The sequence below is a fragment of the Gastrolobium bilobum genome, unplaced genomic scaffold (assembly GCF_033153095.1).
Source record: "Gastrolobium bilobum isolate Gb01-03AN ecotype WA unplaced genomic scaffold, APGP_CSIRO_Gbil_v1 utg2803, whole genome shotgun sequence".
Lineage (NCBI taxonomy): Eukaryota > Viridiplantae > Streptophyta > Magnoliopsida > Fabales > Fabaceae > Gastrolobium > Gastrolobium bilobum.
Window position 1 is genome coordinate 986 of NW_026898379.1, and position 18,341 is coordinate 19,326.

General features: G+C 39.5%; 1 protein-coding gene and 1 long non-coding RNA gene across 2 annotated transcripts; both read right to left on the reverse strand.

Moving 5' to 3' along the window:
• Positions 1-3,285: 3,285 nt before the first annotated feature.
• LOC133315458 (uncharacterized) lies at positions 3,286-3,928 on the reverse strand. The gene is made up of 3 exons (XR_009752087.1): positions 3,859-3,928; positions 3,481-3,556; positions 3,286-3,378 (listed from the first exon to the last, which is right to left on the reverse strand). It is a non-coding gene; the product is annotated as an uncharacterized LOC133315458 (long non-coding RNA).
• A 909-nt stretch (positions 3,929-4,837) lies between these two features.
• LOC133315457 (MA3 DOMAIN-CONTAINING TRANSLATION REGULATORY FACTOR 2) lies at positions 4,838-7,981 on the reverse strand. Its single transcript, XM_061517084.1, has 3 exons — positions 7,768-7,981; positions 6,808-6,902; positions 4,838-6,670 (listed from the first exon to the last, which is right to left on the reverse strand). The coding sequence occupies exons 1-3, from the start codon at positions 7,979-7,981 to the stop codon at positions 4,838-4,840; spliced, it is 2,142 nt and encodes a 713-aa protein (XP_061373068.1).
• Positions 7,982-18,341: the final 10,360 nt, after the last annotated feature.

Sequence of the window (18,341 nt, forward strand, 5' to 3'; positions counted from 1 at the left end):
AATCAAACAACACTTCAACATCCATATTATCAATATAAATTGTACCTTTCACTAGATTCGGAGCCTTCTCCGATTGTTGACGGTCCATGGTATATACTCTACCAACCGTCTGAGACTCTAGCATAGGTGGAACAACAGAGACAGGAACAGCAGTAGCTTGAACTGCCATAGTCCTCGCTTCGTTCTGAGGACACTGCCTGGAATAGTGACCGGATCTTCCACATTTAAAACAGATCAATTCACCGGTAGCACATGGACCTCTATGCTCCTTGCCACATCCCTTGCACTTGGGAGGAGGTCCTCTATCAACAAAATTCTTCTGAGTCCCGGGCTTTTTGAACAAGTCAAAGGGCTTATTCGCATTCAGCTTCTTGCCTTGCGCCTTCCTGTTCTTCCAATAACCTGAGCCCGTTGCTTTATTGGAACTAGGTGTCTGGGCCTCAAAGGACTTCTTGGTTTGGGACACCTTATACACTTCTTCCACCTTCCTACACTGGTTTACAAACCGACTGAACTCTCGGATGTCACAATTTTACATCTTCCGAGACATCTTCTCATTAAGACCCCATTGGAACTTGGAGGTCATTTCAGCCGGAGTGGGTAAGGCTCGCCCATAGTTGGCGTATTTCACCAACTCATTGAATTTTGAGAAGTATTGGTCAATAGACATCGACCCTTGCTTGAGATTGTTGTACTCATTCTGCTTTTGTTCCCTAGCCTCTCTAGGGAAGTAGTTGTCCAAGAATGACGTCTCGAACAACCGCCATGTGATCTCCCGACCTTCAGCTTCTAATGGCTGCACGGTATTGGTCCACCAATCTTCCGTTTCCTCTTCCAGCATATAAACAGAGTAAGCCAACTTCATTGCGTCAGGGCATCTCATCACTCTGAAGATTTTCTCCATCGCTTGGAGCCATTTTGCAGCCGCCATTGGCTCATAACCTCCCTTAAAAGAAGGAGGTTTATGTTTTTGGAAAGCCATCAATCTTCTTTCCTCCACTACATGGTCACCGACATTTTCGACTCGAGGTTGACGAACCTCAGTGTGATGACTCCGACTTCCAGAATGGTGACTACCCTCACCTTCATTGTTACCCTCTACACCCTCTTCCTGTGAAGGAGATGGAGAAGGCGTAGCAGTGTGAGGAGGAGGAGTGGGTTGCCGGTTCACGGGCCTAGGACCCCTCAACGTCCTCAACTCAGTCATCATTGCGGCCATGGCAGTCCGCGAGTCTTCATTTGTTTTCATTAGATTTTCATTGGCTTGCCTGCTAGCAGCCAACTCCCTCTGAACGGCTGCAAGAGCTTCAGCCACGGGATCAGGCTGTACGCCCGTTGCCCCACGGCCACTTCTAGGCCTCACAAGAGCAGCCAAAACAGGTTCTGGCTGAGCATTGGTGTTTGATGGTCCGGGGTTGTTTCGGTGCCTCGTCATGTCACTACACATGTTACACAAAGGAGTGAGTTGATCAGGCCCACACATAGTGATCACAAATGCAATAATCATACAGAGTACTAAAACAACTATAAAGCATCAAACACTAAGCATACTCAACAATAACTAACAGTTATTCCCTACGAAACTGCTCTGATACCATAAAATGTGTAACACCCCGTTCTAGAACCGGTTTGTTAACATCGCATTATGATATTAAGCGCAGTTACAATCAAACGGGTTCAATTAAAATCCGGATAAATTTTTCATTTTAAAACATGCCGAATTTATAATACCCAATTTCGTGATCATAACCGTATTACCTTGCGGAATCAGATAAACTAAGCTTAACATCATGTTCTTATTCTATTTTTAAACCATTAATTTACTTCTTATTTATTTCACAACTTCTGCTATATTGTAGATCTCTTCATTAGCTATGCGTGACTTCAAACCGCGCTCAAATCGGAGCACTGTAGCCCAAGTTAGGACAATTTGAAGCAACACAAGAGAGTGTTGGTCACAGGCCCCGCGCGCTTCAGCGCGCTACTGGGCGCTCAAGCGCGCGCTATCGGGCGCTAAAGCCTCCATCTGGGCGCTTAAGCGCACGGAGGCAGGAAGCATCAGGTGCTTCAGTGTAAATGGGCGCTTAAGCGCGAACCAGGGCGCTCAAGCGCGCTTTCCTGGGCGCTTCAGCCCCACCCTTGGCGCTAAAACTCGAGGGGACAGTAAGCATCCCATCTTTCTACAGCGAAGGGCGCTTAAGCGCAAGCCAGGGCGCTCCAGCGCGCAATCCTGGGCGCTTCAGCCCCCACTTGGGCGCTCTAGCGCGAGGAGGCCGAATGCATTGGCCCTCACAGGGGCAGCAGGGCGCTTGAGCGCGCTCCTGGACGCTTAAGCGCGCTGCCAGGGAATTCCAATTCCCACATTCTGAAGTCCAAGTCTAAACCCCAATTGTCCATGCTCCAAAGCTAAATCCTAGCACTCATCCAACCCCTTCTCATGAGATTTAGCTAGAGTTTGGGCAGCATAACCTTTGTTTTCTCATCGTTTCCCAATTTAAACAAAAGGTACCTAATTGATTCTCAGCCCAACCAATTCAATAACTCAATACATAACAAGCATGCATATATTGAATTTCAAGTAGACATCATTTATATTACATATCCATTACAAATCATGGAACTTAGCTTACAAAACACTATGATCATTCCCTTGGCTCCCATCAACAAAGGAGGTGACCAAAGGCATGAGCATAGGCTAAGTCCATTCCAATATACAAATCATAAATCTAGCATTGCCTATTCATTACAATTCTATACATGTGAGCTACAAAACAACATGTACAATCTCAAAAGAAATGCCACATTTCATGCATAATCCAGATATGGCCACTTGCCACCAGAGGCTCCTGCAGCATCCTTACCTGAAAGGGGGCCCCCACAACACGGGGTGAGATATACGAATATATCCAGTAAACCAGGGGTCCTTGGAGCATCTCTCCACCCCACAGTTCCATATCAGTGTAATAGCAATAACAATAATAATGCAGTAAATACATATCTATGCAAAGTGCAATACATCTCCAGGAGCAATCCCTCGAGCTCTCAAGCTGTCCTAAGGAAACTAGATGCAAATAGTCCTACTGGCCAGCTAACTACCAAATATGATTTACGCATCGTCATGCAACATACCACATAGGGAAACACCATCCTATGCCACACCAAATGCATACACATACGTATAACAAAGCATTACACTATTTCATTGCATTTATATACACTATAATCACCACTACCCTTTCAGGGCTTGGTGGAACAATCAAGGGAATTACACCCAAGGTCCGAAGGCTTACCTCAAAGCTTCCGTTCAACCTTTGTTCACCACCAACGGTTCAGCAACCAATCAACTTTGGTTTCAACAATTACTTACAAGTAACACACCTACACCAAGGTGCCATAGCATCAATCATACTATACAATGAATATTCATATATACTCATTAATACCACAACAACTCTACATCCCAACTTAGCAAGAGCTTACCTATTCCAAGGAGCTACTCAAGCTCCAAAGCTTGCTCAAGCGGTTGATCACTCACGGTCGGTCCAAATGTCTCAATCTTATACATCATTAGGACACAATCATCAATCAACCAAGCCAAACCATTTATTAACAATGCAAGAAATCCAATATCAAGCATCATATTCTTGCCATTTTACAAGTATACTCATTTAGCTATCTAAGCTCATTTTCACCGATTAAATGTCGTTCCTAGCATTTTTCACAACATGCTCTAAGCTCCATTCTTCCTAGAACATAGCTAATTTTAACAACATTTCATCAAAATCCCTAAACACTATTCATAAACCTTAACTCATGCAAATTTCAAGGAATCATGAGGTTCAAGGGTTAGAATCTTACCACCAATGGTCACACAACCGATGATTGATGGCTCCTCAAGCTTCAATGGAGGTAGAAACGCTCAAAACCCCAATTTTCACCAAAGGGCTAAATTTTTGAGAGCCAATATCTCACCACACAAAGCTCCCCACTTAAAACTAAGCTTGGATTATGAAAGAGGGCGAGATTCTAAGCGATTTAGGCTTTTGAATCACCCAAAACCGTTGGGATTTGCTCCCTCCTCTCTCTCTTCTTCTCTCTCCCTTTCTCCTCCTTCTCCTTCTTCTTCCTTTCTTCTCTGTTTCTGTCGACGGGAAAGTGGGGGCGTTTAGGGCTCATTTTGGCTTTTAGTCACTTAACATAGGTTAAGTGGCTTTAAGCGGGTATTGGTTCGTCTATCTATTCAACTTCAATAATTACCAAACTTTACCCAAAAGTCTGAAATATTATTCTAGGAATATTACTATTTTTATTTTTATATTTTGGGCACTTTCACCAGTACCCATTTATACCCCTTAAGTTTCACTGAGTACACTTTTTAACTCCAAAGTGACTCAGATTCATTTAATTAAGCATTATACTTAATTTTACCCAGTAAAACATGCTTAATTAATTAATTACACTAGATTTACTAATTAATTAAGTTGGGCTATTATACATAGTGACCACAACACCACACGGGGTTACATATTGGGCTCTCCGTTTCGGAGTACCTAACGGTTCACCTTGTTTATTCTTCTTTCAGACAATTCATATGATCTACCTCTTCTGTCATTCGTTCTCCATATAGGGCTCTAGAGATAAAGGGGCAACAGACAAGTAAACAGAAACATAAATAGTTTAAAGAAATTTCAAGTTTGCTACAAGGCTAGTTAAGTAGTTATGCATGTATAGACAGGACAATTTGTGCCTGCATGTGTATGCATTTGACTTAAGTGTACATTTTGAAAAAATGGATAAAGCAAAACTAGTATTGCAGATTATAACCCACATCATATAATTAGCAAGTGCCATTCTCTGTTGCATGTTCCAGTTTGCTGAAACAAAATGAGTTGTCCAACCATCCTTCAGTTTTTGCTCTTTCAACGTAGTGTGCAAACTGATTCTTAGCATCAGGAACATCCAAAGCCAAGTCGTCAAGAGATTCAGCTACCCTTCCAAAACCTTTGACCATTTGATACATGGTTATTAGTCCTGAATCAAAACACTCCTTTAGTAGACCCCATAACCTCTCATTCTTCTTTTCAATTATTGTCACCAAAGCTTTCTTAACAACTTCATGATGGAAAAATGGCATTCCTAACTCTTTCATGCAGCGACAAGCCTCTCTTATGTCACCACCAGATTCATATTCCTCCAACAGCTTCCCAATCATGTCTTTGACATCTTCAACTGCCCATCCAGGCCTGCTGCTTCCACCACCACCCCAACACCTCAAAATTCGCTCCCCGGCGAGTCTAGCCTTTAGCAATGACTTAGCCATTTGAAGCACTTTGTTCCCAATCGAATCTGGCCCCAAACATTGTGTTCCAATCTCTTCAAGGTGTTGTGGAGCTAGGACTTCATCAACTACTGCTCTAGCAAGAAACATAGCTAGATCCTCAACAACAACAGGATTATCAAGAGCAGTGTCATCTGCTGATTCAATTAACATCACAAAACCACTCACAACATCATCAGCTGGGAAACACAAAGATGAAAGCAACACAGATGCCATTTCCTTCTCCCTATTCTTCCTATCCATTGCAAGAGTTATCAGCTTCTTAACAAAGATTGCATTGAGTTCACCACAGTTGTTGCTGTTCTCTTGTTCTAGACAACTACTTACCTCCAATACATCACCTGATAAGAAGTACTCTTTAATGATTGACTGAGTCTTTATCTTGAAACTTCTTGCAGCATTATCTTTTATTGTGTTCTTTTCAGGCTCAACTGAAAGTGATTTCAAAGATGACACACACAACCAACCCTCAGATGCTGCTTTAGACATTAGTTGCTGCAAGATTCCACGCGCATTCGGTATGTCAAGTGATAAGTCATCAACTGTGTCAATCAACCTATCAAACCCTTTAGACATTTGGCTAGAGTTGATGAAACCCTCTTCAGCTGCCTCCTTCAACAAGTCTAGTAGTGGTGGTTCAGCTTGACGCCTTTCCATTGCCATTATAAGAGCCCTTTTCACTATTTCATGGTGGAAAAAAGGAACTTTCAAATCTTTAATGCACCTAAAAACTTCTTTCTTGTCACCACTTACTACATACTCCTTCAAAAAATTGTTTATCCTAGCCTTCACTTCATCAACTGTTGTATTCTTACTACCTCCCCAACGCCTTTCTATGATTTCAGCATGTAGAGGTGCAGCTAGATAGCTTTTCTCAGCTTTTTTCAAAACCTCAACCCCTTTTGAATCTTTAGGTAAGTAGGCCATCTGTTTCTTCAAAAATGCAGGAGGAAGTATGTCATCAACCACGGCTCGGGCTAAGAAAAGCGCAAGAACATCAACTGTGTCCGGTATATCTACAATTAAGTCATCTGCTGATTCAACTAATTTGCTGAAGCCTTTGTAAACTTGTGTAGGATGAAATAGGTCACCATAAAGTGCAGATAACAGAATAGCAGCCATTTCTTTTTCCTTGTCATCTCTGTCCATTGAAATAGAGACAAGTTTTTTGACAAAATAGTAGCTATACTCTGGTTTTCCAAGCTCTCTAAGTTCATTTATTGTTGCAACAACATCATCAGTGGCAAAGTATTCCTCCACTATTATTGTAGCTTTTTTCTTGTAGTCCAGCAGTTCGGTTGTCCTTTTATTTTCATTTGAATTGCCATATTCCTACAAAACCATAAGCACTTTCATAGTTGTTGGTGTTTCAGAAAAATACACTTTTAGAACAAAAATAAGTGACCAAAGATTTGATCCATAAATTATAAGTCGCCATTATTAAATAATGAGAAGTCTTAACTCCCTACCTCACTGCTGTCATAGTTTGGGTCAGCGGGATCAACAACGTTCATGTCATCTGTGTCAAGCAATCCACCCCAGGTACCTTTCCCCCCAGAGCCACCTGCACAATGAGAGTAGGATAAACAGGTTGTTCCTTGGAATTTAGGGAACACAAATATTTATCATAATATTTGAGATTCATTAACTCAAAATAATCGTCTGTGATCTTGTCAGACTAGAGTCACTAGACAATTCCATTCATTGCTTTGTGATAAAAAGTAAAATTTCGGCAAGGTAAGTAGACTTATGCATTGTTCATATTTCAAGTTTAGAGGGCTCTTGTGAAGGGACATATTAGAAATATAATATAAAATCATTCATGTATCTTGTTTAAACTTTTCGGAGAGTTATTTCATGATACCATGTACATATAAATCATTTTATTAATAAAACTCATAAATCAAACTCTAGACCACCGGGTTATAAAGGATTTGATATATGTCAATACCAAGTATCCCAAACATTTAAGTTGTTAGGTGAACGTACATGAATGAGTTATATTAAACATTAGTTATGAAATTTTTTAGGGTAATACAATTATCACCTAACAAGAAAATAATGTCACTTTCTTGCTGACACATTCATAGGTGGGTCCCAAAGAAATTTTTTCTCTCACCTCATTTTCTCTTCTCTCTCTTGATTTTTTCTCTCTGCAGGAAGCAACACTGTTTTCCTATTACACGAGAATTGTATTACGCAATTTTTTATCTACCTTATATTCGAATGTTTTATAAACAGGTTTCCAAGTATTTATAAAATTAGGATGTCCAATCATCATGAGTCTCCTAAGACTAAATGAGAAGTGGCATCACAAGTCTATGACTATTACTTGTCATATATTTTATGGTAGCTACTTAATGGAAGAAGTTATAAAGTATTAAAAAGTGGAAACCGGTAATGAAAACTTCAACCGGTAAAGATTTTACCTTTCTTTGGACGTCCATCTTTTGGAGAATGTGATTGTCTATTATTCTTTGGACTTGGACTGCTACACTTGCCTTGTACCTTCGGGGACTTTGGAGATTTAGGAGACCTTGGTGAAAGATGCAATGGAGAAACAGATAATGGATCTGCACTTTCTGCTACAGTTTGATGAAGCTCACGATGCTCATTTGATACATAATCTTCACTGTAGTCCATTAGGCTTATTTCAAAACTTCCACTATATACTCACACATCAGAGGAGACTTCAATCTCTAATGTGCTTCTTGATTCAACCTTCTCTTTCTTTTGAATTATTTCATACCATTGATTATACCAAACTTGTGTATAAATTTGCATGTACACAAATGAAACAAATTAATCAGAATACTCAATATATAAAATCATAAACTTTTTTTTGGCAATACAAAGGGGCCAAAGGCTCAAATAATCAATGCTTTTGATAGCATGAATTGTGGTAGCAACTCAGCAAAACTTGACACAGGAATCGAACCGAAGAAAATAAAAAAGTGAACCATCCTTTTAAAATCCATGCAGATGAAACAGATTAGATATTAGATACATGAACTTTCTCATTAAAAAAAAAAAAAACCCTCCAAGTAATTTTGTACTTGGACATAATAAACCATTACAAATAATCAATATTCAACACTGTTTTCCATCAAAGTTTGGAGGAAAATCACATAAAGTTATATTATTACCTTGATCTGTTTTTCTTCAAAGAGACTTTTACAGTGTAAAATGTGCTTGGATTAGGTGTCTACAAATTTTATTGTTTTAACTTGGAAGATGAAATGAGTAACAGTTTTTTTTTTTCTCCTCGGGTAGTGAGTGATGCAAAGAGAATAAACATTGTTCAATGGTGGTTGCAAAATTTTAGGTGTTTGTATGTATTGTCGGAAATCAATACGGATCTTGAACAAGTTTGTCACGTCTACGATGTTACAGCTCCACATGCTTTCCCTATAGAAACGGGAAAAGAAAAATCCAAGGAGACCAAGTAATTGAATGTTACAGTTATTATTTATGCAATCTTTTACACCACATTTTGTTATTTACATTATTTTTAATTCATACACAAAATTGATAGAAGATATGGAATCTGCGCAAGGAGTATTCTCAATAAAATGGTGTATAGATTTATTTGAAGCGTTAAATTGCAATTATTAAAATAAAGAAATGATATCAAACTAACAAATATTGAAGAGCTAAATATGATCAAATAAAATGTGAAATTAGTTAAAATGAACTTCTATTCAAATTAGGGGAACTAAAAGTTCCTTAATTATCTATTTGTGTATGTAATATGATTGCCAACGCCATGAGTCTCTAAGGTCTCTAAAGCTATTTGAGGGTGCTAATCAAAAAGTGATTCTTAGAAATAAATTAAGATGTGAAACTTCCGTGGGAGCTTGCTCGCAAAATAAATCAATGTTATTAGAATCGGTCCGGTCGAGGTACTGGGTCATTAGTTCAATCAGTGAGACACTGGTTGAACCGCATGAACCGGTAATTATATGCAATTCTATAATTTATATTAAAAAATTATAAACATACTCAAAAATCTAAAAAAAGATAAAAATTTCAAATATTTTAATATAAAAATAATAAATCATACATTATTATCCAATAAAGGATCAAACAAAAATATAATGATCGTGATGCGGGACTTCATGTTCAGTAAATGACATCCCTAGCTATAAATCAAATCAAAATTTCCTACATAGTGCATAATTGAGATAGTATTAGTGTTATAGGTACATAATCTATATAAGTCAATAAGCAAAAAATACTCAAATATGTCCATTATGAATTTTTTTTTTTTGGAATATATATATATATATTTTTTGGGACCGGTCCGAGTCACTAGTCACTAGTCACCGGTTAACCGATCGGGTCACCGAGTTTCACTAAAACCAACTGAGTCGTACCGATTCTGATGCATGGCCTGTCTGTTGCTTCACCCAAACTAATTATGTGACCGGTTTACGTACTGATTCTCGGATCGACCCGGCCGGGTCAATCCGATTTTGTTAACATTGATATAAATCATATAATATCATATATTAAGTGAGAATAGATCTTTTAATGTGGAAATTTCAAATCACCATATCATGGGGAAAATCTCAGTTTTTCATTCGTAAATCAACGGCAAGTAATTAAAGTGACAACTTTCACTTCCTCCTTCCACTAATTTCTTCATTAAAACTATGTCCGCTGATCTATGAATGAATGAGATCTCCCACGTGATATTGTCATGCATGTAAAATTTCCACGTGAGAGAATTCCCTCCTATATTTAATGTTTGACCCCGATAAGTGTATGGCTAATAATCTCTAGGTAATATATTTAAAAAAAAATCTCAAGGTAAGGGATAAAGGTTGTTCAATAAATATCTCATATGCCAAGCATATGGACCAATTATATTTTAACCATTGATTTCCGCCAATCAACGATTATCATTTATTGTGAATTAATAATTAATTAAAAAATTTAATTTGCGAAAATCTTAACCGTTGATTGACGAAAATCAATAGTTAAGATATGATTGTAAGAAGTTGTAAACGAAAATAGGTTGTAAGTATAACCTTCCCCATATATAATACCAAAAAATATAAAGTTTAGAGAGGGGCGGCCGCCGACCCGCGCCCCTCCCCTGGGTCCGCCTTTGCAATTTGTAAAGAATCTTGGGAGCTCATTGGGCATGAAGAGTGGACAATGCACAGGCCCACTGAGACTCTGATACCACTTGATAAGAACCTTGGGATACACCACCCCAAAAGCTAGCTCAAAGGGTGAGAGTGCTCAAGGCCTTATAAACTCTACATTAGTTGCTTATACAACCAATGTGAGACTATATATATCAACACAATTGGTAAGGAATTATTCAAACTTAATCTTTTACAGCCGAGTAATCATATATTATATAATGAATGTATTGGCCAATTACTCGTACGAGTTTGGTCACTACCATTCCATTCGAAATGTGGAATTAAAGACAAAAAATGATTGATCACCTAAACCTAACTGCCTCTGACTTGAGGATAAACTTGACGCTTGTGTCTCGCACACTCGAAATATAGTTCTAACAGATTTGTGCAATCTATTCAAACTTATGATTTTTTATTTGAAGAGTTCAGATTGTCATCTCTAGAAAATCTTATTCAGCAATCTTTAAACCTAGTAAGGTTAATATCCATCTTCAGGATTTAGACACATCTTCTACTCTTCCTAAACCAACTTACCAAAAGGACGATGAAGATGAAGAACAATCAATTCAACCTTAAACACACTCCTCTATGAATGTACCTACGATGTTATCTAGGTTCAAAATAAATAAATAAATCCCCTAAAACAGACTTTAATTACGGGGAACAGATTCGTCAAAGAGAATAATATTTTCCACATTTTAAGGGAACAAACAGAAAACAAATTCAAGATGAAATTCATACTTTTCTTAACAAAGTTGAATTAAAAATTTCTTTCTTTGAATGGTTTCAAGTCTATTTTGTCCAACATAACAGTAATTATCCTTTCCAAACTCCCTAATCAACAAATGTCATTACTTATCTGGCATCTGAAGGATGGTGAGATCGTTATATGAACTATCTCCAACTGCTAGTTGTTACCAACTCCCGAATATTAGGGATAAAAAACACAAATCAATTGTAACTTCTCCTTTCAAAACTAAAGTTGGAAAGTGAACCAATAACACCCAAATATATTAAAAATCTTATGGAGTCTGTAACCAAGCCCATGACTGTTGGCCCAAGGAAGAGGAGCTTACCAGTTTATTTGAATGACTACCTATTGGGTTAGGTGATATAACAGCCCATAGGAATTATTAGGGGATTAGTGGGCCAGAAGATACATTAGCCCATAGTTATTGTTAGTAGTAATAGTTGTGATGTACGTAAACGTAAGGAGTCTATTTTAAATACTGAGGAGTAATAAGAAAAAGATATAGAAAATTTCCACCAAGCTCTCTCTCTATCTCTCTATTCTCTCAGATCTCCCTTCTCTCTCCTTCCCTAACAACTTTCTACTGTTGCATTGGTGCTTTCATCGAGCTTTAATGGCAGAAAACACTAGACTAAAGGATATGGCTCAACAGATCCAAGATCTACAGCTTCAGCGTCACTCTGCCGCTGAACAATGGACAAATTTCGAAATTAATCAAGATCGACGTCTGGAATCCTTGGAGCTCCACCAGACCCAGCGTTTTGATGATTTTCGTCAAGAGTTCCGTCAGCAATTACATGACATCATGACTCTCCTACAATCCAATCATGGTAATTCTTCACCCAGTAATTCTGGTGCAGGTCTTTTGGGTTCTGGTCCCACTCGTAATACTGGTGAACAGATTCGACCTCGTCCGATGAAAATGGATTTTCCCAGATTTGGATCTGGAGATCCATCTAATTGGTTGTTTGCTGTTGAAAATTATTTTCGTTTTTACCATGTCCCACCTGATGAACGATTATTAATGGTTTCTATTAATTTGGATCCACCAGCTGCTTGTTGGTTTCAAAATTTATCTGAGAGTCATAATTTTCCCAATTGGACATCCTTTGTTACCGCCTTATACCAACGCTTTGGGCCCACTGAATTTGATGATCCTACTATTGCCTTAGCCAAATTGCAGCAATCTACAACGGTTGCTGACTACCAAAATGCATTTGAGCAGCTTGCTCGTAGGGCTCCAGATTTGTCAAACACAACTCGTAAGAGTCTATTTCTTGCTGGTCTAAAACCCAAAATCTGTAGATCAGTGCTGATTCATAGGCCAGCGACTATGACAGAGGCTTTTGCCTATGCTAAAGTGTATGAAGAGCAATTACTGGAAGAACGCTCTGTTAAACCATGGTCTGTGCGTTCTACTGTGCCCCAAAATACTCATGCCCAAACAGTAACCCATCCACCTGACACTAATCTCACCATACGGCCACCCAATCCCACACCCAAACAGTTTCCAGCATTACCTAACATCCCTATCAAAAGACTATCACAAGAAGAAATGGCTGCCCGAAGAGAAAAGAATCTATGTTACAATTGTGATGAGCGTTTTATGCCTGGCCATAAGTGTAAGGGGCGTGCCTCTCTATTGTATCTGGAAGGAATAGAGGATGCACCTCCAGATGACGATTATGTACTGCTTCAGACAGTAGAACCCTTGACTGAACCAAGCCCATGTGACCACAACCCACAACCTGAAATCAGTTTTAATGCCATGTTTGGCCATCGCTCCACTAATTCATTTCGTTTGACAGGCTTTATTTCTGGACAGCATATGCAAATCTTAATTGATAGAGGCAGTACACATAATTTTATCACTTTACGCATGGCCTCCCACCTTAATTTGGTTTTGCATGCCATTGCTCCATTTAAGGTGCAAGTGGCAAATGGCGATGCATTGTTATGCTCAGCTTCTTGTACAACAATCACAATTACTATCCAGGACCACCCATTTGTAATTGACCTATTTGTGCTGGACTTAAAGGGTGCAGACTTAGTTTTGGGAGTTCAATGGTTGTCCACACTTGGGCCTATCCTCACAGATTATTCTGCTTTTACCATGACCTTTAATTATAATAACACCCAGGTCATCTTACAAGGGGATGTTACATTGGGCCCTCAACAGATCACCCCTTCACAGTTGTACAAATTGGTGGCTCAAGACTCCATTTCAGGTTGCTTAATGTGTCTATCTGGTCCACCTACACTTGCTCATAATAGGCAGACCGATACAGGTGTCACTCACCTATTACAGGAATTTGCTGATGTATTTGTTATTACATCCAGTTTACCTCCTAATCGCCAGTACAATCATCACATAGACTTGATTCCTAACTCCAAACCGGTTCAGGTGCGTCCTTACAGATACCCTCACTATCAAAAAAATGAAATTGAGCGACTAGTAAAGGAAATGTTAGAGACAGGCTTGATACGACCTAGTCAATCTTGTTTTAGCTCCCCAGTTTTATTAGTAAAAAAAAAAGATGGTACTTGGCAATTTTGTGTGGATTACAGAGCACTTAATGCCATCACTATTAAGAATAAGTTTCCTATACCTTCTGTGGATGAATTGATTGATGAACTACATGGCGCTACAATTTTCTCTAAGTTGGATTTACGATCCGGCTATCATCAAGTGAGAATGCACCCTGAGGACATATTCAAAACAGCATTTCGTACTCACCATGGGCATTTTGAATTCACTGTGATGCCATTTGGCCTTTCGAATGCTCCGTCCACATTTCAAGCTACGATGAATGAGGTTTTTTCTGCATTTCTCCGTAAATTTGTGGTTATTTTTTTTGATGATATTCTGGTCTACAGTTGCTCTTTTGCAGACCATCTATCTCACCTTCATCAGGTGCTAACCGTGTTACGGTCTCATCACCTATTTGCTAAACTGTCTAAGTGCTCATTTGCCCAATCCTCTATCCAATTTTTGGGTCATGTGATTTCGGGCATGGGTCTCTCTCCCGACCCAGAGAAGTTGCAGTCTATTGATGAGTGGCCCTTACCGACTACACCAACTCAAATTCGTGCTTTTCTAGGACTTTCAGGATACTACAGAAAGTTCATAAAGCATTATGCTACCATTGCAGCCCCATTGACCGATTTGTTAACCAAGACAGGTTTTACTTGGTCTCCAGCAGCTGAAACTGCCTTCCAGCAGCTCAAAAAAGCCCTCACCCAGGCTCCTATTCTCCGGCTACCAGACTTCTCTAAACCGTTTACGGTGGAGACAGATGCTTCTGGGATCGGAATTGGGGCCGTTCTACTACAAGAGGAAAGACCGTTGGCTTTTTATAGCCGCAAACTTGCCCCTACTATGCAGGCTAAGTCTACTTACATTCGTGAAATGTATGCAATCACTTCAGCTGTTAGTAAATGGCGGCAATACTTGTTGGGCTCCTCATTTGTGATCCGCACTGATCACAAGAGCCTCCATCACCTGATGAATCAGGTTGTCCAAACACCTGAGCAACAAGAGTTTTTGTCCAAGTTACTGGGGTTTGACTACTCCATTGTTTACAAGACTGGCAAAACCAATATAGTGGCTGACAGCCTTTCTAGAATCTCAGAAGCAACCAGGACACATTCCTCGCCGCATCTGTTGGCCATTACTGGCCCTGTTCTCAATTCTACATCAATAATACAGTCCGAGTTACAGTCCGATCCCTATACTAAGAGGATTATTACAGACATTGAGAACAATACTAATACAGACAAATGGAAAAATTGGAGTTTCCGCAATGGACTTCTTTTTCTTCGTTCTCGTATCTTCATTCCTGCTAATTCTTCCTTGCTGGAACACATCTTGCATGACATGCACACTTCTCCCCAAGGTGGCCATTCTGGTATCCAGGGCACTATCCAGCGTATTAGTAGAAATTTTACCTGGCAAGGCATGAGGAGACAGGTTAGCAACTATGTTCAAAGTTGTGAAATTTGCCAGAAAATAAAACCACCCAATCATCCCCATTTGGGTCTATTACAGCCATTGCATACCCCCAATTCATTATGGACAGAATTAACAATGGATTTCATTACTCACTTACCTCCATCTATGGGACACACAGCCGTGTTGGTCGTTGTGGATCGCTTCTCTAAGGCTGCTCACTTTGTACCGCTGCCATCCCATTACTCAGCACCCAAAATTGCAGAACTTTTTTGGAATCATGTGGGGAAGCTTCATGGTATTCCACAATCCATTGTCTCTGATCGCGACCCCATCTTCTTGAGTGACTTTTGGCGTTCCCTGTTCAAAATGCAAGGAACTCAGTTAAAATTCAGTTCATCTTACCACCCTCAAACAGACGGACAAACAGAAAGGGTGAATCGTTGTTTAGAAACTTATCTCAGAGCTTTTGTTCACTCTCATCCTGCTTTGTGGTCCAAGTTTCTCAGCTGGGCGGAATACCACTATAATACATCCTTTCACCAGTCAACAGGAAGTACTCCTTTTGAGATCATGTTTGGGTGTAGGCCACCGAATCTCTTGGCTTATTGTCTCGGTGGTTCAAAAAATGAGGCTGTGGACACAACGTTAGGGCAGAGGGTCAGTATCATGGCTACTTTGAAGGATAATCTGTACAGAGCTCAACAAATTATGAAAGGACAGGCGGATAAAAAACGTAAAGACTGGAACTTTACCGTGGGAGAGTTGGTCTTGCTCCGACTCCAACCTTACCGACAGCTTTCGGTTCATCGCCGTTCGTCACAGAAGCTGTCCCTCCGATATTATGGACCCTTTGAGGTACTGGAACGGATTGGTCCGGTGGCGTATCGTCTCCAGCTTCCACCCTCATCACGGATCCACCCGGTCTTCCATATTTCCCTGCTGCGACCATTTCATCCAAGCCGGTCATATCACATCCACACGTTGCCTGAGCAAAACCCTTCCACCACACTAGCTCACCAGCCCAAGGCAGTGATTTCCTCCAGAAATATCTGGCGCAAGGGACACATGGTTCCCCAAGTTCTAGTCCAATGGGAAGGACTCGGACCGGAAGACTCCACGTGGGAGGATAGAGTTTCCTTGCTCAATGGTGACTTACCGTTAACACGGGACACGACTGTGGGACAAGAGGCACAGCTCCGACCACGCGAAAAGGGGGTAAAGTTTCAACCTTTGCAAGGAGAAACAGAGGTAATGGTAGACGGTATACAAGGAGAGTCTAAGGCGACGGAGGTAACGGGTACACAGCAACTGAAGCCAACCAGGACAATGAATGCCAACCCTAACTCACTGTCCCAAATATCTACCTCCAAGGCTGTCATACAGCAGGTTACCAAGTCCCTAGATGATCCAACGGCTCCAAACTGCCTTCCCATGTCGGCAACTTTACAGCCCTTCGATTCAAGTCACGTGCCTCGGGTAGCTCAACAGGTAGCAAAGGACACTCCACTGTTGGCACGCTCTCCACCATTCGACTTGATTGACCACAATCACACAGGGACGTCGCTTCCTAACCTAGCCATCGTGGACGATGGCCCATTTGCAGCGGAGGGTAATGTAACCAAGCCCATGTCTGTTGGCCCAAGGAAGAGGAGCTTACCAGTTTATTTGAATGACTACCTATTGGGTTAGGTGATATAACAGCCCATAGGAATTATTAGGGGATTAGTGGGCCAGAAGATACATTAGCCCATAGTTATTGTTAGTAGTAATAGTTGTGATGTACGTAAACGTAAGGAGTCTATTTTAAATACTGAGGAGTAATAAGAAAAAGATATAGAAAATTTCCACCAAGCTCTCTCTCTATCTCTCTATTCTCTCAGATCTCCCTTCTCTCTCCTTCCCTAACAACTTTCTACTGTTGCAGAGTCAATCAAATTAAACAGACATATATCTTCAATTCTTAGGTGAAAAGATTAATCATTTTACAAAAGATGAATCTTCTTCTTCTTTGGTATATAAAATCTTGGAGAAACACGTATGCAAACCTTTAAAATGACGGTTCAACTTAGAAAGGATTTCCAAAATTAAAATATTTTCAATTAGTTAATCAAGCTCAGTCTCTGATTGTTTTTGAAACTCCTCAAACGTCTTAGGAGAAACAACACTCTAGTATTATTAGGCAAACTATTAAATAAGTTAACACTTTAAGTCAATGTGTTTAAATCAAACAATGATTTTATGATTAAGATCAATCCCATAATTGTTCGAAATAATGGGAAAAATACATCCAAACTTTACTATCAAAAGGCTACTGCTCCTAATCTTCTAACAGAAAAACAAGATTCAAATTTTAAAAGTTGTAGTACTAAGAATGTCCACGAATTGAACATAAATGGTCAAACTGAGTATAACATACTCAATACTCTCCAACCCATGACAATGGCAGTTATAACTTATCAGACATCCCATGTTTGTTCTGAAGAAATCATCGTCAATATTCTAGTCATCAGTTTTTTCGGGTTAACTCAAAGGTTGATGGGATAATTTTCTCTCCGATGATGAAAAGTCTTCAATCCTAACTGCCATTAAAACATATTCTAATGTCTTCCCAATGACAAATGAAGGAAAGCACATTCTTGATGTTATCAATCAACTAATCTTTACTATGGCTCAACATTTCATTGGAGATCCCTCCTCATGGAAGGATCAATTTGTTGAACTTCTCTCCAATCTTAAGTGTATAGCCTTAGCTGATTTTAGGTGGTACAGAGATACCTTCCTCACTATAGGATCTATACTAAAGAAGATAATCAACAACCTTTATATAAAAAAAATTTCTTAGTCTTCCAAAATCTTTAGGAGACGAAGTTAGGGATAAAATTTGTAATCAAACACTAACTGGTGAAATCCCTTATCATGATCAATTAACTTATGGACAACTTATTGCTTACATCCAAAAGATAACCTTAAAATTTGTCAAAATAATAAAATCCAACATGTACTTGCTTGCTCAAACTTGTAAAGATTTAGGAAACTTTTATGAACAATTTGGTCTTCCTTGCTCAACGAAAGCCGAAAGCATAAATCCAAACAACATAAGAATTTCAATCAAAATTCCAAATATTACAAATTCAAATATGAAAT

What these genes read in the sequence shown, in the direction of transcription:
- LOC133315457 (XM_061517084.1), bottom strand. Translation starts at nt 7,981, where the DNA reads ATGGACTACAGTGAAGATTATGTATCAAATGAGCATCGTGAGCTTCAT. An exon ending in AGATGGACGTCCAAAGAAAG is followed by an intron (nt 6,903 to 7,767) that starts GTAAAATCTTTA and finishes CTCATTGTGCAG; the next exon opens with GTGGCTCTGGGGGGAAAGGT. An exon ending in CAAACTATGACAGCAGTGAG is followed by an intron (nt 6,671 to 6,807) that starts GTAGGGAGTTAA and finishes ATGGTTTTGTAG; the next exon opens with GAATATGGCAATTCAAATGA.